This window comes from Hippocampus zosterae, chromosome 19 (assembly GCF_025434085.1).
Source record: "Hippocampus zosterae strain Florida chromosome 19, ASM2543408v3, whole genome shotgun sequence".
Taxonomy (NCBI): domain Eukaryota; kingdom Metazoa; phylum Chordata; class Actinopteri; order Syngnathiformes; family Syngnathidae; genus Hippocampus; species Hippocampus zosterae.
Window position 1 is genome coordinate 1,234,153 of NC_067469.1, and position 22,799 is coordinate 1,256,951.

Consider the following 22,799-nt stretch of genomic DNA (forward strand, 5'->3'; position numbering starts at 1 on the left):
AACCTATTCCCTCAATACTTCAAAACAGTTCCAGACATCTCTTAGGCTGAATTATCCCGTATCTTTGTACAGTACCTTCGGTCTGTGGTGGACATGGGCCGATGGCTGTGGAGCAAATGTTGTAAAATATATATTACTCTGTGAAGGGAAAAACCAATGTCCTGATCGTCACGGTCATAAGACCTGCACTTACTTGAGATTGGCTTACAGAACGTCCCAAATGGAGGGATTCCGTTGATGCAGTCACAGGTGAATGGACTGGCATTGCTGCATGCACCATACGTGTCGCAGATGTCACATGACCAAGTGAAGGAATCTTCACATTGACACTCGGTTCCTCCGGCAGAGTTTAGGGGGCAGGCTAAAAAGATATTTGCGCCACAGTATTTCTTGGTGACCCATTTCAAAACAAATTTAGAATGACTCCTGAAGTTTGTCGAGGAGCCCAACCACCCGACAGAAAGCCTCACCTGTGGACAAGGTCCAGCTTGACAGTGTTAAATCATCAGTTATCTCTAAAGCCGATGAGACGTTAGCCACGGCGTCCCTCAACCCATTAATGATCTCTGATGGCTCCATGTTGGTAGGAGTGTCCACCGTGAGGACAATGTCCACTGAAGCAGAGTAGCGTCGCAGGAGACAGGAGAAAATGTTACTCCAAATGCAGTCATCCAAACCTATTCCCTCAATACTTCAAAACAGTTCCAGACATCTCTTAGGCTGAATTATCCCGTATCTTTGTACAGTACCTTCGGTCTGTGGTGGACATGGGCCGATGGCTGTGGAGCAAATGTTGTAAAAAATATATTACTCTGTGACGGGAAAAACCAATGTCCTGATCGTCACGGTCATAAGACCTGCACTTACTTGAGATTGGCTTACAGAACGTCCCAAATGGAGGGATTCCGTTGATGCAGTCACAGGTGAATGGACTGGCATTGCTGCATGCACCATACGTGTCGCAGATGTCACATGACCAAGTGAAGGAATCTTCACATTGACACTCGGTTCCTCCGGCAGAGTTTAGGGGGCAGGCTGAAAAAGATATTTGCGCCACAGTATTTATTGGTGACCCATTTCAAAACAAAATTAGAACAATTCCTGACATTTGTAGAGGAGCCCAATCACCCGACCGACTCACCTGTGGACAAGGTCCAGCTTGACAGTGTTAAATCATCAGTTATCTCTAAAGCCGATGAGACGTTAGCCACGGCGTCCCTCAACCGATTAATGATCTCTGATGGCTCCATGTTGGTAGGAGTGTCCACCGTGAGGACAATGTCCACTGAAGCAGAGTAGCGTCGCAGGAGACAGGAGAAAATGTTACTCCAAATGCAGTCATCCAAACCTATTCCCTCAATACTTCAAAACAGTTCCAGACATCTCTTAGGCTGAATTATCCCGTATCTTTGTACAGTACCTTCGGTCTGTGGTGGACATGGGCCGATGGCTGTGGAGCAAATGTGAAAAATATATTACTCTGTGACGGGAAAAACCAATGTCCTGATCGTCACGGTCATAAGACCTGCACTTACTTGAGATTGGCTTACAGAACGTCCCAAATGGAGGGATTCCGTTGATGCAGTCACAGGTGAATGGACTGGCATTGCTGCATGCACCATACGTGTCACAGATGTCACATGACCAAGTGAAGGAATCTTCACATTGACACTCGGTTCCTCCGGCAGAGTTTAGGGGGCAGGCTAAAAAGATATTTGCGCCACAGTATTTATTGGTAACCCATTTCAAAACAAAATTAGAACGATTCCTGACATTTGTAGAGGAGCCCAATCACCCGACAGAAAGCCTCACCTGTGGACAAGGTCCAGCTTGACAGTGTTAAATCATCAGTTATCTCTAAAGCCGATGAGACGTTAGCCACGGCGTCCCTCAACCGATTAATGATCTCTGATGGCTCCATGTTGGTAGGAGTGTCCACCGTGAGGACAATGTCCACTGAAGCAGAGTAGCGTCGCAGGAGACAGGAGAAAATGTTACTCCAAATGCAGTCATCCAAACCTATTACCTCAATACTTCAAAACAGTTCCAGACATCTCTTAGGCTGAATTATCCCGTATCTTTGTACAGTACCTTCGGTCTGTGGTGGACATGGGCCGATGGCTGTGGAGCAAATGTTGTAAAAAATATATTACTCTGTGACGGGAAAAACCAATGTCCTGATCGTCACGGTCATAAGACCTGCACTTACTTGAGATTGGCTTACAGAACGTCCCAAATGGAGGGATTCCGTTGATGCAGTCACAGGTGAATGGACTGGCATTGCTGCATGCACCATACGTGTCACAGATGTCACATGACCAAGTGAAGGAATCTTCACATTGACACTCGGTTCCTCCGGCAGAGTTTAGGGGGCAGGCTGAAAAAGATATTTGTGCCACAGTATTTATTGGTAACCCATTTCAAAACAAAATTAGAACGATTCCTGACATTTGTAGAGGAGCCCAATCACCCTACAGAAAGGCTCACCTGTGGACAAGGTCCAGCTTGACAGTGTTAAATCATCAGTTATCTCTAAAGCCGATGAGACGTTAGCCACGGCGTCCCTCAACCGATTAATGATCTCTGATGGCTCCATGTTGGTTGGTGTGTCCACCGTGAGGACAATGTCCACTGAAGCAGAGTAGCGTCGCAGGAGACAGGAGAAAATGTTACTCCAAATGCAGTCATCCAAACCTATTCCCTCAATACTTCAAAACAGTTCCAGACATCTCTTAGGCTGAATTATCCCGTATCTTTGTACAGTACCTTCGGTCTGTGGTGGACATGGGCCGATGGCTGTGGAGCAAATGTTGTAAAAAATATATTACTCTGTGACGGGAAAAACCAATGTCCTGATCGTCACGGTCATAAGACCTGCACTTACTTGAGATTGGCTTACAGAACGTCCCAAATGGAGGGATTCCGTTGATGCAGTCACAGGTGAATGGACTGGCATTGCTGCATGCACCATACGTGTCGCAGATGTCACATGACCAAGTGAAGGAATCTTCACATTGACACTCGGTTCCTCCGGCAGAGTTTAGGGGGCAGGCTGAAAAAGATATTTGCGCCACAGTATTTATTGGTGACCCATTTCAAAACAAAATTAGAACAATTCCTGACATTTGTAGAGGAGCCCAATCACCCGACCGACTCACCTGTGGACAAGGTCCAGCTTGACAGTGTTAAATCATCAGTTATCTCTAAAGCCGATGAGACGTTAGCCACGGCGTCCCTCAACCGATTAATGATCTCTGATGGCTCCATGGTGTTTGGTGTGTCCACCGTGAGGACAATGTCCACTGAAGCAGAGTAGCATCGCAGGAGACAGGAGAAAATGTTACTCCAAATGCAGTCATCCAAACCTATTCCCTCAATACTTCAAAACAGTTCCAGACATCTCTTATGCTGAATTATCCCGTATCTTTGTACTGTACCTTCGGTCTGTGGTGGACATGGGCCGATGGCTGTGGATTAAATGTTGGAAAAATATATTACTCTGCAAAGGGAAAAACCAATGTCCTGATCGTCACGGTCATAAGACCTGCACTTACTTGAGATTGGCTTACAGAACGTCCCAAATGGAGGGATTCCGTTGATGCAGTCACAGGTGAATGGACTGGCATTGCTGCATGCACCATACGTGTCGCAGATGTCACATGACCAAGTGAAGGAATCTTCACATTGACACTCGGTTCCTCCGGCAGAGTTTAGGGGGCAGGCTGAAAAAGATATTTGTGCCACAGTATTTATTAGTGACCCATTTCAAAACAAAATTAGAACAATTCCTGACATTTGTAGAGGAGCCCAATCACCCGACCGAAAGACTCACCTGTGGACAAGGTCCAGCTTGACAGTGTTAAATCATCAGTTATCTCTAAAGCCGATGAGACGTTAGCCACGGCGTCCCTCAACCGATTAATGATCTCTGATGGCTCCATGTTGGTTGGTGTGTCCACCGTGAGGACAATATCCACTGAAGCAGAGTAGCGTCGCAGGAGACAGGAGAAAATGTTACTCCAAATGCAGTCATCCAAACCTATTCCCTCAATACTTCAAAACAGTTCCAGACATCTCTTAGTCTGAATTATCCCGTATCTTTGTACAGTACCTTCGGTCTGTGGTGGACATGGGCCGATGGCTGTGGAGCAAATGTTGTAAAATATATATTACTCTGTGAAGGGAAAAACCAATGTCCTGATCGTCACGGTCATAAGACCTGCACTTACTTGAGATTGGCTTACAGAACGTCCCAAATGGAGGGATTCCGTTGATGCAGTCACAGGTGAATGGACTGGCATTGCTGCATGCACCATACGTGTCGCAGATGTCACATGACCAAGTGAAGGAATCTTCACATTGACACTCGGTTCCTCCGGCAGAGTTTAGGGGGCAGGCTAAAAAGATATTTGCGCCACAGTATTTATTGGTGACCCATTTCAAAACAAATTTAGAATGACTCCTGAAGTTTGTCGAGGAGCCCAACCACCCGACAGAAAGCCTCACCTGTGGACAAGGTCCAGCTTGACAGTGTTAAATCATCAGTTATCTCTAAAGCCGATGAGACGTTAGCCACGGCGTCCCTCAACCGATTAATGATCTCTGATGGCTCCATGTTGGTTGGTGTGTCCACCGTGAGGACAATGTCCACTGAAGCAGAGTAGCGTCGCAGGAGACAGGAGAAAATGTTACTCCAAATGCAGTCATCCAAACCTATTCCCTCAATACTTCAAAACAGTTCCAGACATCTCTTAGGCTGAATTATCCCGTATCTTTGTACAGTACCTTCGGTCTGTGGTGGACATGGGCCGATGGCTGTGGAGCAAATGTTGTAAAATATATATTACTCTGTGAAGGGAAAAACCAATGTCCTGATCGTCACGGTCATAAGACCTGCACTTACTTGAGATTGGCTTACAGAACGTCCCAAATGGAGGGATTCCGTTGATGCAGTCACAGGTGAATGGACTGGCATTGCTGCATGCACCATACGTGTCGCAGATGTCACATGACCAAGTGAAGGAATCTTCACATTGACACTCGGTTCCTCCGGCAGAGTTTAGGGGGCAGGCTAAAAAGATATTTGCGCCACAGTATTTATTGGTGACCCATTTCAAAACAAATTTAGAATGACTCCTGAAGTTTGTCGAGGAGCCCAACCACCCGACAGAAAGCCTCACCTATGGACAAGGTCCAGCTTGACAGTGTTAAATCATCAGTTATCTCTAAAGCCGATGAGACGTTAGCCACGGCGTCCCTCAACCGATTAATGATCTCTGATGGCTCCATGTTGGTAGGAGTGTCCACCGTGAGGACAATGTCCACTGAAGCAGAGTAGCGTCGCAGGAGACAGGAGAAAATGTTACTCCAAATGCAGTCATCCAAACCTATTCCCTCAATACTTCAAAACAGTTCCAGACATCTCTTAGGCTGAATTATCCCGTATCTTTGTACAGTACCTTCAGTCTGTGGTGGACATGGGCCGATGGCTGTGGAGCAAATGTTGTAAAAAATATATTACTCTGTGACGGGAAAAACCAAAGTCCTGATCGTCACGGTCATAAGACCTGCACTTACTTGAGATTGGCTTACAGAACGTCCCAAATGGAGGGATTCCGTTGATGCAGTCACAGGTGAATGGACTGGCATTGCTGCATGCACCATACGTGTCGCAGATGTCACATGACCAAGTGAAGGAATCTTCACATTGACACTCGGTTCCTCCGGCAGAGTTTAGGGGGCAGGCTGAAAAAGATATTTGTGCCACAGAATTTATTGGTGACCCATTTCAAAACAAAATTAGAACAACTCTTGACATTTGTCGAGGAGCCCAATCACCCGGCCGAAAGCCTCACCTGTGGACAAGTTCCAGCTTGACAGTGTTAAATCATCAGTTATCTCTAAAGCCGATGAGACGTTAGCCACGGCGTCCCTCAACCGATTAATGATCTCTGATGGCTCCATGTTGGTAGGAGTGTCCACCGTGAGGACAATGTCCACTGAAGCAGAGTAGCGTCGCAGGAGACAGGAGAAAATGTTACTCCAAATGCAGTCATCCAAACCTATTCCCTCAATACTTCAAAACAGTTCCAGACATCTCTTAGGCTGAATTATCCCGTATCTTTGTACAGTACCTTCGGTCTGTGGTGGACATGGGCCGATGGCTGTGGAGCAAATGTGAAAAATATATTACTCTGTGACGGGAAAAACCAATGTCCTGATCGTCACGGTCATAAGACCTGCACTTACTTGAGATTGGCTTACAGAACGTCCCAAATGGAGGGATTCCGTTGATGCAGTCACAGGTGAATGGACTGGCATTGCTGCATGCACCATACGTGTCACAGATGTCACATGACCAAGTGAAGGAATCTTCACATTGACACTCGGTTCCTCCGGCAGAGTTTAGGGGGCAGGCTAAAAAGATATTTGCGCCACAGTATTTCTTGGTGACCCATTTCAAAACAAATTTAGAATGACTCCTGAAGTTTGTCGAGGAGCCCAACCACCCGACAGAAAGCCTCACCTGTGGACAAGGTCCAGCTTGACAGTGTTAAATCATCAGTTATCTCTAAAGCCGATGAGACGTTAGCCACGGCGTCCCTCAACCGATTAATGATCTCTGATGGCTCCATGTTGGTAGGAGTGTCCACCGTGAGGACAATGTCCACTGAAGCAGAGTAGCGTCGCAGGAGACAGGAGAAAATGTTACTCCAAATGCAGTCATCCAAACCTATTCCCTCAATACTTCAAAACAGTTCCAGACATCTCTTAGGCTGAATTATCCCGTATCTTTGTACAGTACCTTCGGTCTGTGGTGGACATGGGCCGATGGCTGTGGAGCAAATGTGAAAAATATATTACTCTGTGACGGGAAAAACCAATGTCCTGATCGTCACGGTCATAAGACCTGCACTTACTTGAGATTGGCTTACAGAACGTCCCAAATGGAGGGATTCCGTTGATGCAGTCACAGGTGAATGGACTGGCATTGCTGCATGCACCATACGTGTCACAGATGTCACATGACCAAGTGAAGGAATCTTCACATTGACACTCGGTTCCTCCGGCAGAGTTTAGGGGGCAGGCTGAAAAAGATATTTGTGCCACAGAATTTATTGGTGACCCATTTCAAAACAAAATTAGAACAACTCTTGACATTTGTCGAGGAGCCCAATCACCCGGCCGAAAGCCTCACCTGTGGACAAGGTCCAGCTTGACAGTGTTAAATCATCAGTTATCTCTAAAGCCGATGAGACGTTAGCCACGGCGTCCCTCAACCGATTAATGATCTCTGATGGCTCCATGTTGGTAGGAGTGTCCACCGTGAGGACAATGTCCACTGAAGCAGAGTAGCGTCGCAGGAGACAGGAGAAAATGTTACTCCAAATGCAGTCATCCAAACCTATTCCCTCAATACTTCAAAACAGTTCCAGACATCTCTTAGGCTGAATTATCCCGTATCTTTGTACAGTACCTTCGGTCTGTGGTGGACATGGGCCGATGGCTGTGGAGCAAATGTGAAAAATATATTACTCTGTGACGGGAAAAACCAATGTCCTGATCGTCACGGTCATAAGACCTGCACTTACTTGAGATTGGCTTACAGAACGTCCCAAATGGAGGGATTCCGTTGATGCAGTCACAGGTGAATGGACTGGCATTGCTGCATGCACCATACGTGTCGCAGATGTCACATGACCAAGTGAAGGAATCTTCACATTGACACTCGGTTCCTCCGGCAGAGTTTAGGGGGCAGGCTGAAAAAGGTATTTGTGCCACAGAATTTATTGGTGACCCATTTCAAAACAAAATTAGAACAATTCCTGACATTTGTAGAGGAGCCAAATCACCCGACCGACTCACCTGTGGACAAGGTCCAGCTTGACAGTGTTAAATCATCAGTTATCTCTAAAGCCGATGAGACGTTAGCCACGGCGTCCCTCAACCGATTAATGATCTCTGATGGCTCCATGTTGGTAGGAGTGTCCACCGTGAGGACAATGTCCACTGAAGCAGAGTAGCGTCGCAGGAGACAGGAGAAAATGTTACTCCAAATGCAGTCATCCAAACCTCTTCCCCCAATACTTCAAAACAGTTCCAGACATCTCTTATGCTGAATTATCCCATATCTTTGTACAGTACCTTCGGTCTGTGGTGGACATGGGCCGATGGCTGTGGAGCAAATGTTGTAAAAAATATATTACTCTGTAAAGGGAAAAACCAATGTCCTGATCGTCACGGTCATAAGACCTGCACTTACTTGAGATTGGCTTACAGAACGTCCCAAATGGAGGGATTCCGTTGATGCAGTCACAGGTGAATGGACTGGCATTGCTGCATGCACCATACGTGTCGCAGATGTCACATGACCAAGTGAAGGAATCTTCACATTGACACTCGGTTCCTCCGGCAGAGTTTAGGGGGCAGGCTGAAAAAGATATTTGCGCCACAGTATTTATTGGTGACCCATTTCAAAACAAATTTAGAACAATTCCTGACATTTGTAGAGGAGCCCAATCACCCGACCGACTCACCTGTGGACAAGGTCCAGCTTGACAGTGTTAAATCATCAGTTATCTCTAAAGCCGATGAGACGTTAGCCACGGCGTCCCTCAACCGATTAATGATCTCTGATGGCTCCATGTTGGTTGGTGTGTCCACCGTGAGGACAATGTCCACTGAAGCAGAGTAGCGTCGCAGGAGACAGGAGAAAATGTTACTCCAAATGCAGTCATCCAAACCTATTCCCTCAATACTTCAAAACAGTTCCAGACATCTCTTAGGCTGAATTATCCCGTATCTTTGTACAGTACCTTCGGTCTGTGGTGGACATGGGCCGATGGCTGTGGAGCAAATGTTGTAAAAAATATATTACTCTGTAAAGGGAAAAAACAATGTCCTGATCGTCACGGTCATAAGACCTGCACTTACTTGAGATTGGCTTACAGAACGTCCCAAATGGAGGGATTCCATTGATGCAGTCACAGGTGAATGGACTGGCATTGCTGCATGCACCATACGTGTCGCAGGTGTCACATGACCAAGTGAAGGAATCTTCACATTGACACTCGGTTCCTCCGGCAGAGTTTAGGGGGCAGGCTAAAAAGATATTTGCGCCACAGTATTTATTGGTGACCCATTTCAAAACAAATTTAGAATGACTCCTGAAGTTTGTCGAGGAGCCCAACCACCCGACAGAAAGCCTCACCTGTGGACAAGGTCCAGCTTGACAGTGTTAAATCATCAGTTATCTCTAGAGCCGATGAGACGTTAGCCACGGCGTCCCTCAACCGATTAATGATCTCTGATGGCTCCATGTTGGTAGGAGTGTCCACCGTGAGGACAATGTCCACTGAAGCAGAGTAGCGTCGCAGGAGACAGGAGAAAATGTTACTCCAAATGCAGTCATCCAAACCTATTCCCTCAATACTTCAAAACAGTTCCAGACATCTCTTAGGCTGAATTATCCCGTATCTTTGTACAGTACCTTCGGTCTGTGGTGGACATGGGCCGATGGCTGTGGAGCAAATGTTGTAAAAAATATATTACTCTGTGACGGGAAAAACCAATGTCCTGATCGTCACGGTCATAAGACCTGCACTTACTTGAGATTGGCTTACAGAACGTCCCAAATGGAGGGATTCCGTTGATGCAGTCACAGGTGAATGGACTGGCATTGCTGCATGCACCATACGTGTCGCAGATGTCACATGACCAAGTGAAGGAATCTTCACATTGACACTCGGTTCCTCCGGCAGAGTTTAGGGGGCAGGCTGAAAAAGATATTTGCGCCACAGTATTTATTGGTGACCCATTTCAAAACAAATTTAGAATGACTCCTGAAGTTTGTTGAGGAGCCCAACCACCCGAAAGAAAGCCTCACCTGTGGACAAGGTCCAGCTTGACAGTGTTAAATCATCAGTTATCTCTAAAGCCGATGAGACGTTAGCCACGGCGTCCCTCAACCGATTAATGATCTCTGATGGCTCCATCTTGGTTGGTGTGTCCACCGTGAGGACAATGTCCACTGAAGCAGAGTAGCATCGCATGAGACAGGAGAAAATGTTACTCCAAATGCAGTCATCCAAACCTATTCCCTCAATACTTCAAAACAGTTCCAGACATCTCTTATGCTGAATTATCCCGTATCTTTGTACAGTACCTTCGGTCTGTGGTGGACATGGGCCGATGGCTGTGGAGCAAATGTTGGAAAAAATATATTACTCTGTAAAGGGAAAAACCAATGTCCTGATCGTCATGGTCATAAGACCTGCACTTACTTGAGATTGGCTTACAGAACGTCCCAAATGGAGGGATTCCATTGATGCAGTCACAGGTGAATGGGCTGGCATTGCTGCATGCACCATACGTGTCGCAGATGTCACATGACCAAGTGAAGGAATCTTCACATTGACACTCGGTTCCTCCGGCAGAGTTTAGGGGGCAGGCTGAAAAAGATATTTGCGCCACAGTATTTATTGGTGACCCATTTCAAAACAAAATTAGAACAATTCCTGACTTTTGTAGAGGAGCCCAATCACCCGACCGAAAGACTCACCTGTGGACAAGGTCCAGCTTGACAGTGTTAAATCATCAGTTATCTCTAAAGCCGATGAGACGTTAGCCACGGCGTCCCTCAACCGATTAATGATCTCTGATGGCTCCATGTTGGTTGGTGTGTCCACCGTGAGGACAATGTCCACTGAAGCAGAGTAGCGTCGCAGGAGACAGGAGAAAATGTTACTCCAAATGCAGTCATCCAAACCTATTCCGTCAATACTTCAAAACAGTTCCAGACATCTCTTATGCTGAATTATCCCGTATCTTTGTAAAGTACCTTCCGTCTGTGGTGGACATGGGCCGATGGCTGTGGATTAAATGTTGGAAAAATATATTACTCTGCAAAGGGAAAAACCAATGTCCTGATCGTCACGGTCATAAGACCTGGACTTACTTGAGATTGGCTTACAGAACGTCCCAAATGGAGGGATTCCATTGATGCAGTCACAGGTGAATGGACTGGCATTGCTGCATGCACCATACGTGTCGCAGATGTCACATGACCAAGTGAAGGAATCTTCACATTGACACTCGGTTCCTCCGGCAGAGTTTAGGGGGCAGGCTAAAAAGATATTTGCGCCACAGTATTTATTGGTGACCCATTTCAAAACAAATTTAGAACAATTCCTGACATTTGTAGAGGAGCCCAATCACCCGACAGAAAGCCTCACCTGTGGACAAGGTCCAGCTTGACAGTGTTAAATCATCAGTTATCTCTAAAGCCGATGAGACGTTAGCCACGGCGTCCCTCAACCGATTAATGATCTCTGATGGCTCCATGTTGGTAGGAGTGTCCACCGTGAGGACAATGTCCACTGAAGCAGAGTAGCATCGCAGGAGACAGGAGAAAATGTTACTCCAAATGCAGTCATCCAAACCTATTCCCTCAATACTTCAAAACAGTTCCAGACATCTCTTATGCTGAATTATCCCGTATCTTTGTAAAGTACCTTCGGTCTGTGGTGGACATGGGCCGATGGCTGTGGATTAAATGTTGGAAAAATATATTACTCTGTAAAGGGAAAAACCAATGTCCTGATCGTCACGGTCATAAGACCTGCACTTACTTGAGATTGGCTTACAGAACGTCCCAAATGGAGGGATTCCGTTGATGCAGTCACAGGTGAATGGACTGGCATTGCTGCATGCACCATACGTGTCGCAGATTTCACATGACCAAGTGAAGGAATCTTCACATTGACACTCGGTTCCTCCGGCAGAGTTTAGGGGGCAGGCTGAAAAAGATATTTGTGCCACAGTATTTATTGGTAACCCATTTCAAAACAAAATTAGAACGATTCCTGACATTTGTAGAGGAGCCCAATCACCCGACAGAAAGCCTCACCTGTGGACAAGGTCCAGCTTGACAGTGTTAAATCATCAGTTATCTCTAAAGCCGATGAGACGTTAGCCACGGCGTCCCTCAACCGATTAATGATCTCTGATGGCTCCATGTTGGTAGGAGTGTCCACCGTGAGGACAATGTCCACTGAAGCAGAGTAGCGTCGCAGGAGACAGGAGAAAATGTTACTCCAAATGCAGTCATCCAAACCTATTCCCTCAATACTTCAAAACAGTTCCAGACATCTCTTAGGCTGAATCATCCCGTATCTTTGTACAGTACCTTCGGTCTGTGGTGGACATGGGCCGATGGCTGTGGAGCAAATGTTGTAAAAAATATATTACTCTGTGACGGGAAAAACCAATGTCCTGATCGTCACGGTCATAAGACCTGCACTTACTTGAGATTGGCTTACAGAACGTCCCAAATGGAGGGATTCCGTTGATGCAGTCACAGGTGAATGGACTGGCATTGCTGCATGCACCATACGTGTCGCAGATGTCACATGACCAAGTGAAGGAATCTTCACATTGACACTCGGTTCCTCCGGCAGAGTTTAGGGGGCAGGCTGAAAAAGATATTTGCGCCACAGTATTTCTTGGTGACCCATTTCAAAACAAATTTAGAATGACTCCTGAAGTTTGTCGAGGAGCCCAACCACCCGACAGAAAGCCTCACCTGTGGACAAGGTCCAGCTTGACAGTGTTAAATCATCAGTTATCTCTAAAGCCGACGAGACGTTAGCCACGGCGTCCCTCAACCGATTAATGATCTCTGATGGCTCCATGTTGGTAGGAGTGTCCACCGTGAGGACAATGTCCACTGAAGCAGAGTAGCATCGCAGGAGTCAGGAGAAAATGTTACTCCAAATGCAGTCATCCAAACCTATTCCCTCAATACTTCAAAACAGTTCCAGACATCTCTTATGCTGAATTATCCCGTATCTTTGTACTGTACCTTCGGTCTGTGGTGGACATGGGCCGATGGCTGTGGATTAAATGTTGGAAAAATATATTACTCTGTGACGGGAAAAACCAATGTCCTGATCGTCACGGTCATAAGACCTGCACTTACTTGAGATTGGCTTACAGAACGTCCCAAATGGAGGGATTCCGTTGATGCAGTCACAGGTGAATGGACTGGCATTGCTGCATGCACCATACGTGTCGCAGATGTCACATGACCAAGTGAAGGAATCTTCACATTGACACTCGGTTCCTCCGGCAGAGTTTAGGGGGCAGGCTGAAAAAGATATTTGCGCCACAGTATTTATTGGTGACCCATTTCAAAACAAATTTAGAATGACTCCTGAAGTTTGTCGAGGAGCCCAACCACCCGAAAGAAAGCCTCACCTGTGGACAAGGTCCAGCTTGACAGTGTTAAATCATCAGTTATCTCTAAAGCCGATGAGACGTTAGCCACGGCGTCCCTCAACCGATTAATGATCTCTGATGGCTCCATGTTGGTAGGAGTGTCCACCGTGAGGACAATGTCCACTGAAGCAGAGTAGCGTCGCAGGAGACAGGAGAAAATGTTACTCCAAATGCAGTCATCCAAACCTATTCCCTCAATACTTCAAAACAGTTCCAGACATCTCTTATGCTGAATTATCCCGTATCTTTGTAAAGTACCTTCGGTCTGTGGTGGACATGGGCCGATGGCTGTGGATTAAATGTTGGAAAAATATATTACTCTGTGACGGGAAAAACCAATGTCCTGATCGTCACGGTCATAAGACCTGCACTTACTTGAGATTGGCTTACAGAACGTCCCAAATGGAGGGATTCCGTTGATGCAGTCACAGGTGAATGGACTGGCATTGCTGCATGCACCATACGTGTCGCAGATGTCACATGACCAAGTGAAGGAATCTTCACATTGACACTCGGTTCCTCCGGCAGAGTTTAGGGGGCAGGCTAAAAAGATATTTGCGCCACAGTATTTATTGGTGACCCATTTCAAAACAAATTTAGAATGACTCCTGAAGTTTGTCGAGGAGCCCAACCACCCGACAGAAAGCCTCACCTGTGGACAAGGTCCAGCTTGACAGTGTTAAATCATCAGTTATCTTTAGAGCCGATGAGACGTTAGCCACGGCGTCCCTCAACCGATTAATGATCTCTGATGGCTCCATGTTGGTCGGAGTGTCCACCGTGAGGACAATGTCCACTGAAGCAGAGTAGCGTCGCAGGAGACAGGAGAAAATGTTACTCCAAATGCAGTCATCCAAACCTATTCCCTCAATACTTCAAAACAGTTCCAGACATCTCTTAGGCTGAATTATCCCGTATCTTTGTACAGTACCTTCGGTCTGTGGTGGACATGGGCCGATGGCTGTGGAGCAAATGTTGTAAAAAATATATTACTCTGTAAAGGGAAAAAACAATGTCCTGATCGTCACGGTCATAAGACCTGCACTTACTTGAGATTGGCTTACAGAACGTCCCAAATGGAGGGATTCCATTGATGCAGTCACAGGTGAATGGACTGGCATTGCTGCATGCACCATACGTGTCGCAGATGTCACATGACCAAGTGAAGGAATCTTCACATTGACACTCGGTTCCTCCGGCAGAGTTTAGGGGGCAGGCTGAAAAAGATATTTGCGCCACAGTATTTATTGGTGACCCATTTCAAAACAAATTTAGAATGACTCATGAAGTTTGTCGAGGAGCCCAATCACCCGACCGACTCACCTGTGGACAAGGTCCAGCTTGACAGTGTTAAATCATCAGTTATCTCTAAAGCCGATGAGACGTTAGCCACGGCGTCCCTCAACCGATTAATGATCTCTGATGGCTCCATGTTGGTTGGTGTGTCCACCGTGAGGACAATGTCCACTGAAGCAGAGTAGCGTCGCAGGAGACAGGAGAAAATGTTACTCCAAATGCAGTCATCCAAACCTATTCCCTCAATACTTCAAAACAGTTCCAGACATCTCTTATGCTGAATTATCCCGTATCTTTGTACTGTACCTTCGGTCTGTGGTGGACATGGGCCGATGGCTGTGGATTAAATGTTGGAAAAATATATTACTCTGCAAAGGGAAAAACCAATGTCCTGATCGTCACGGTCATAAGACCTGGACTTACTTGAGATTGGCTTACAGAACGTCCCAAATGGAGGGATTCCGTTGATGCAGTCACAGGTGAATGGACTGGCATTGCTGCATGCACCATACGTGTCGCAGATGTCACATGACCAAGTGAAGGAATCTTCACATTGACACTCGGTTCCTCCGGCAGAGTTTAGGGGGCAGGCTGAAAAAGATATTTGTGCCACAGTATTTATTGGTAACCCATTTCAAAACAAAATTAGAACGATTCCTGACATTTGTAGAGGAGCCCAATCACCCGACAGAAAGCCTCACCTGTGGACAAGATCCAGCTTGACAGTGTTAAATCATCAGTTATCTCTAAAGCCGATGAGACGTTAGCCACGGCGTCCCTCAACCGATTAATGATCTCTGATGGCTCCATGTTGGTAGGAGTGTCCACCGTGAGGACAATGTCCACTGAAGCAGAGTAGCGTCGCAGGAGACAGGAGAAAATGTTACTCCAAATGCAGTCATCCAAACCTATTCCCTCAATACTTCAAAACAGTTCCAGACATCTCTTATGCTGAATTATCCCGTATCTTTGTAAAGTACCTTCGGTCTGTGGTGGACATGGGCCGATGGCTGTGGATTAAATGTTGGAAAAATATATTACTCTGCAAAGGGAAAAACCAATGTCCTGATCGTCACGGTCATAAGACCTGGACTTACTTGAGATTGGCTTACAGAACGTCCCAAATGGAGGGATTCCGTTGATGCAGTCACAGGTGAATGGACTGGCATTGCTGCATGCACCATACGTGTCGCAGATGTCACATGACCAAGTGAAGGAATCTTCACATTGACACTCGGTTCCTCCGGCAGAGTTTAGGGGGCAGGCTGAAAAAGATATTTGTGCCACAGTATTTATTGGTAACCCATTTCAAAACAAAATTAGAACGATTCCTGACATTTGTAGAGGAGCCCAATCACCCGACAGAAAGCCTCACCTGTGGACAAGATCCAGCTTGACAGTGTTAAATCATCAGTTATCTCTAAAGCCGATGAGACGTTAGCCACGGCGTCCCTCAACCGATTAATGATCTCTGATGGCTCCATGTTGGTAGGAGTGTCCACCGTGAGGACAATGTCCACTGAAGCAGAGTAGCGTCGCAGGAGACAGGAGAAAATGTTACTCCAAATGCAGTCATCCAAACCTATTCCCTCAATACTTCAAAACAGTTCCAGACATCTCTTATGCTGAATTATCCCGTATCTTTGTACAGTACCTTCAGTCTGTGGTGGACATGGGCCGATGGCTGTGGAGCAAATGTGAAAAATATATTACTCTGTGACGGGAAAAACCAATGTCCTGATCGTCACGGTCATAAGACCTGCACTTACTTGAGATTGGCTTACAGAACGTCCCAAATGGAGGGATTCCGTTGATGCAGTCACAGGTGAATGGACTGGCATTGCTGCATGCACCATACGTGTCGCAGATGTCACATGACCAAGTGAAGGAATCTTCACATTGACACTCGGTTCCTCCGGCAGAGTTTAGGGGGCAGGCTGAAAAAGATATTTGCGCCACAGTATTTATTGGTGACCCATTTCAAAACAAAATTAGAACAATTCCTGACATTTGTAGAGGAGCCCAATCACCCGACCGACTCACCTGTGGACAAGGTCCAGCTTGACAGTGTTAAATCATCAGTTATCTCTAAAGCCGATGAGACGTTAGCCACGGCGTCCCTCAACCGATTAATGATCTCTGATGGCTCCATGTTGGTTGGTGTGTCCACCGTGAGGACAATGTCCACTGAAGCAGAGTAGCGTCGCAGGAGACAGGAGAAAATGTTACTCCAAATGCAGTCATCCAAACCTATTCCCTCAATACTTCAAAACAGTTCCAGACATCTCTTAGGCTGAATTATCCCGTATCTTTGTACAGTACCTTCGGTCTGTGGTGGACATGGGCCGATGGCTGTGGATTAAATGTTGGAAAAATATATTACTCTGTAAAGGGAAAAACCAATGTCCTGATCGTCACGGTCATAAGACCTGCACTTACTTGAGATTGGCTTACAGAACGTCCCAAATGGAGGGATTCCGTTGATGCAGTCACAGGTGAATGGACTGGCATTGCTGCATGCACCATACGTGTCGCAGATGTCACATGACCAAGTGAAGGAATCTTCACATTGACACTCGGTTCCTCCGGCAGAGTTTAGGGGGCAGGCTGAAAAAGATATTTGCGCCACAGTATTTATTGGTGACCCATTTCAAAACAAATTTAGAACAATTCCTGACATTTGTAGAGGAGCCCAATCACCCGACCGAAAGCCTCACCTGTGGACAAGGTCCAGCTTGACAGTGTTAAATCATCAGTTATCTCTAGAGCCGATGAGACGTTAGCCACGGCGTCCCTCAACCGATTAATGATCTCTGATGGCTCCATGTTGGTAGGAGTGTCCACCGTGAGGACAATGTCCACTGAAGCAGAGTAGCGTCGCAGGAGACAGGAGAAAATGTTACTCCAAATGCAGTCATCCAAACCTATTCCCTCAATACTTCAAAACAGTTCCAGACATCTCTTAGGCTGAATCATCCCGTATCTTTGTACAGTACCTTCGGTCTGTGGTGGACATGGGCCGATGGCTGTGGAGCAAATGTTGTAAAAAATATATTACTCTGTGACGGGAAAAACCAATGTCCTGATCGTCACGGTCATAAGACCTGCACTTACTTGAGATTGGCTTACAGAACGTCCCAAATGGAGGGATTCCGTTGATGCAGTCACAGGTGAATGGACTGGCATTGCTGCATGCACCATACGTGTCGCAGATGTCACATGACCAAGTGAAGGAATCTTCACATTGACACTCGGTTCCTCCGGCAGAGTTTAGGGGGCAGGCTGAAAAAGATATTTGCGCCACAGTATTTCTTGGTGACCCATTTCAAAACAAATTTAGAATGACTCCTGAAGTTTGTCGAGGAGCCCAACCACCCGAAAGAAAGCCTCACCTGTGGACAAGGTCCAGCTTGACAGTGTTAAATCATCAGTTATCTCTAAAGCCGATGAGACGTTAGCCACGGCGTCCCTCAACCGATTAATGATCTCTGATGGCTCCATGTTGGTAGGAGTGTCCACCGTGAGGACAATGTCCACTGAAGCAGAGTAGCATCGCAGGAGACAGGAGAAAATGTTACTCCAAATGCAGTCATCCAAACCTATTCCCTCAATACTTCAAAACAGTTCCAGACATCTCTTATGCTGAATTATCCCGTATCTTTGTACTGTACCTTCGGTCTGTGGTGGACATGGGCCGATGGCTGTGGATTAAATGTTGGAAAAATATATTACTCTGTGACGGGAAAAACCAATGTCCTGATCGTCACGGTAATAAGACCTGCACTTACTTGAGATTGGCTTACAGAACGTCCCAAATGGAGGGATTCCGTTGATGCAGTCACAGGTGAATGGACTGGCATTGCTGCATGCACCATACGTGTCGCAGATGTCACATGACCAAGTGAAGGAATCTTCACATTGACACTCGGTTCCTCCGGCAGAGTTTAGGGGGCAGGCTAAAAAGATATTTGCGCCACAGTATTTATTGGTGACCCATTTCAAAACAAATTTAGAATGACTCCTGAAGTTTGTCGAGGAGCCCAACCACCCGAAAGAAAGCCTCACCTGTGGACAAGGTCCAGCTTGACAGTGTTAAATCATCAGTTATCTCTAAAGCCGATGAGACGTTAGCCACGGCGTCCCTCAACCGATTAATGATCTCTGATGGCTCCATGTTGGTTGGTGTGTCCACCGTGAGGACAATGTCCACTGAAGCAGAGTAGCGTCGCAGGAGACAGGAGAAAATGTTACTCCAAATGCAGTCATCCAAACCTATTCCCTCAATACTTCAAAACAGTTCCAGACATCTCTTAGGCTGAATTATCCCGTATCTTTGTACAGTACCTTCGGTCTGTGGTGGACATGGGCCGATGGCTGTGGAGCAAATGTTGTAAAAAATATATTACTCTGTGACGGGAAAAACCAATGTCCTGATCGTCACGGTCATAAGACCTGCACTTACTTGAGATTGGCTTACAGAACGTCCCAAATGGAGGGATTCCGTTGATGCAGTCACAGGTGAATGGACTGGCATTGCTGCATGCACCATACGTGTCGCAGATGTCACATGACCAAGTGAAGGAATCTTCACATTGACACTCGGTTCCTCCGGCAGAGTTTAGGGGGCAGGCTGAAAAAGATATTTGCGCCACAGTATTTATTGGTGACCCATTTCAAAACAAAATTAGAACAATTCCTGACTTTTGTAGAGGAGCCCAATCACCCGACCGAAAGACTCACCTGTGGACAAGGTCCAGCTTGACAGTGTTAAATCATCAGTTATCTCTAAAGCCGATGAGACGTTAGCCACGGCGTCCCTCAACCGATTAATGATCTCTGATGGCTCCATGTTGGTTGGTGTGTCCACCGTGAGGACAATGTCCACTGAAGCAGAGTAGCGTCGCAGGAGACAGGAGAAAATGTTACTCCAAATGCAGTCATCCAAACCTATTCCCTCAATACTTCAAAACAGTTCCAGACATCTCTGAGGCTGAATTATCCCGTATCTTTGTACAGTACCTTCAGTCTGTGGTGGACATGGGCCGATGGCTGTGGAGCAAATGTAAAAAATATATTACTCTGTGACGGGAAAAACCAATGTCCTGATCGTCACGGTCATAAGACCTGCACTTACTTGAGATTGGCTTACAGAACGTCCCAAATGGAGGGATTCCATTGATGCAGTCACAGGTGAATGGACTGGCATTGCTGCATGCACCATACGTGTCACAGATGTCACATGACCAAGTGAAGGAATCTTCACATTGACACTCGGTTCCTCCGGCAGAGTTTAGGGGGCAGGCTAAAAAGATATTTGCGCCACAGTATTTATTGGTGACCCATTTCAAAACAAATTTAGAATGACTCCTGAAGTTTGTCGAGGAGCCCAACCACCCGACAGAAAGCCTCACCTGTGGACAAGGTCCAGCTTGACAGTGTTAAATCATCAGTTATCTCTAAAGCCGATGAGACGTTAGCCACGGCGTCCCTCAACCGATTAATGATCTCTGATGGCTCCATGTTGGTTGGTGTGTCCACCGTGAGGACAATGTCCACTGAAGCAGAGTAGCGTCGCAGGAGACAGGAGAAAATGTTACTCCAAATGCAGTCATCCAAACCTATTCCCTCAATACTTCAAAACAGTTCCAGACATCTCTTAGGCTGAATTATCCCGTATCTTTGTACAGTACCTTCGGTCTGTGGTGGACATGGGCCGATGGCTGTGGAGCAAATGTTGTAAAAAATATATTACTCTGTGACGGGAAAAACCAATGTCCTGATCGTCACGGTCATAAGACCTGCACTTACTTGAGATTGGCTTACAGAACGTCCCAAATGGAGGGATTCCGTTGATGCAGTCACAGGTGAATGGACTGGCATTGCTGCATGCACCATACGTGTCACAGATGTCACATGACCAAGTGAAGGAATCTTCACATTGACACTCGGTTCCTCCGGCAGAGTTTAGGGGGCAGGCTAAAAAGATATTTGCGCCACAGTATTTATTGGTGACCCATTTCAAAACAAATTTAGAATGACTCCTGAAGTTTGTCGAGGAGCCCAACCACCCGACAGAAAGCCTCACCTGTGGACAAGGTCCAGCTTGACAGTGTTAAATCATCAGTTATCTCTAAAGCCGATGAGACGTTAGCCACGGCGTCCCTCAACCGATTAATGATCTCTGATGGCTCCATGTTGGTTGGTGTGTCCACCGTGAGGACAATGTCCACTGAAGCAGAGTAGCGTCGCAGGAGACAGGAGAAAATGTTACTCCAAATGCAGTCATCCAAACCTATTCCCTCAATACTTCAAAACAGTTCCAGACATCTCTTAGGCTGAATTATCCCGTATCTTTGTACAGTACCTTCGGTCTGTGGTGGACATGGGCCGATGGCTGTGGAGCAAATGTTGTAAAAAATATATTACTCTGTGACGGGAAAAACCAATGTCCTGATCGTCACGGTCATAAGACCTGCACTTACTTGAGATTGGCTTACAGAACGTCCCAAATGGAGGGATTCCGTTGATGCAGTCACAGGTGAATGGACTGGCATTGCTGCATGCACCATACGTGTCACAGATGTCACATGACCAAGTGAAGGAATCTTCACATTGACACTCGGTTCCTCCGGCAGAGTTTAGGGGGCAGGCTAAAAAGATATTTGCGCCACAGTATTTATTGGTGACCCATTTCAAAACAAATTTAGAATGACTCCTGAAGTTTGTCGAGGAGCCCAACCACCCGACAGAAAGCCTCACCTGTGGACAAGGTCCAGCTTGACAGTGTTAAATCATCAGTTATCTCTAAAGCCGATGAGACGTTAGCCACGGCGTCCCTCAACCGATTAATGATCTCTGATGGCTCCATGTTGGTAGGAGTGTCCACCGTGAGGACAATGTCCACTGAAGCAGAGTAGCATCGCAGGAGTCAGGAGAAAATGTTACTCCAAATGCAGTCATCCAAACCTATTCCCTCAATACTTCAAAACAGTTCCAGACATCTCTTATGCTGAATTATCCCGTATCTTTGTACTGTACCTTCGGTCTGTGGTGGACATGGGCCGATGGCTGTGGATTAAATGTTGGAAAAATATATTACTCTGTGACGGGAAAAACCAATGTCCTGATCGTCACGGTCATAAGACCTGCACTTACTTGAGATTGGCTTACAGAACGTCCCAAATGGAGGGATTCCGTTGATGCAGTCACAGGTGAATGGACTGGCATTGCTGCATGCACCATACGTGTCGCAGATGTCACATGACCAAGTGAAGGAATCTTCACATTGACACTCGGTTCCTCCGGCAGAGTTTAGGGGGCAGGCTGAAAAAGATATTTGCGCCACAGTATTTATTGGTGACCCATTTCAAAACAAATTTAGAATGACTCCTGAAGTTTGTCGAGGAGCCCAACCACCCGAAAGAAAGCCTCACCTGTGGACAAGGTCCAGCTTGACAGTGTTAAATCATCAGTTATCTCTAAAGCCGATGAGACGTTAGCCACGGCGTCCCTCAACCGATTAATGATCTCTGATGGCTCCATGTTGGTTGGTGTGTCCACCGTGAGGACAATGTCCACTGAAGCAGAGTAGCGTCGCAGGAGACAGGAGAAAATGTTACTCCAAATGCAGTCATCCAAACCTATTCCCTCAATACTTCAAAACAGTTCCAGACATCTCTTATGCTGAATTATCCCGTATCTTTGTAAAGTACCTTCGGTCTGTGGTGGACATGGCCCGATGGCTGTGGATTAAATGTTGGAAAAATATATTACTCTGTGACGGGAAAAACCAATGTCCTGATCGTCACGGTCATAAGACCTGCACTTACTTGAGATTGGCTTACAGAACGTCCCAAATGGAGGGATTCCGTTGATGCAGTCACAGGTGAATGGACTGGCATTGCTGCATGCACCATACGTGTCGCAGATGTCACATGACCAAGTGAAGGAATCTTCACATTGACACTCGGTTCCTCCGGCAGAGTTTAGGGGGCAGGCTGAAAAAGATATTTGTGCCACAGTATTTATTGGTGACCCATTTCAAAACAAAATTAGAACAACCACCCGACAGAAAGCCTCACCTGTGGACAAGGTCCAGCTTGACAGTGTTAAATCATCAGTTATCTCTAAAGCCGATGAGACGTTAGCCACGGCGTCCCTCAACCGATTAATGATCTCTGATGGCTCCATGTTGGTTGGTGTGTCCACCGTGAGGACAATGTCCA

The 22,799-nt window shown here is 46.4% G+C and overlaps 1 protein-coding gene across 12 annotated transcripts in view; it reads right to left on the bottom strand.

Moving 5' to 3' along the window:
* Positions 1 to 22,799, bottom strand: part of LOC127592522 (adhesion G-protein coupled receptor F1-like) — a 47,442-nt gene extending 24,643 nt beyond the window's left edge. Inside the window, exon 1 of one of the 12 annotated variants that reach the window (XM_052053338.1) lies at positions 22,656 to 22,799. In XM_052053338.1, coding sequence (XP_051909298.1) covers positions 22,656 to 22,764 — 109 coding nt within the window. In that variant the 5' untranslated portion in view covers positions 22,765 to 22,799. Of the gene's footprint in view, positions 1 to 2,487; positions 2,632 to 4,506; positions 4,651 to 8,537; positions 8,682 to 10,561; positions 10,706 to 14,601; positions 14,746 to 16,617; positions 16,762 to 18,639; positions 18,784 to 19,314; positions 19,459 to 19,985; positions 20,130 to 20,659; positions 20,804 to 22,007; positions 22,152 to 22,655 lie in introns of those variants that run through there. The other 11 variants (XM_052053342.1, XM_052053344.1, XM_052053343.1 and 8 more) reach the window with 11 other exon arrangements.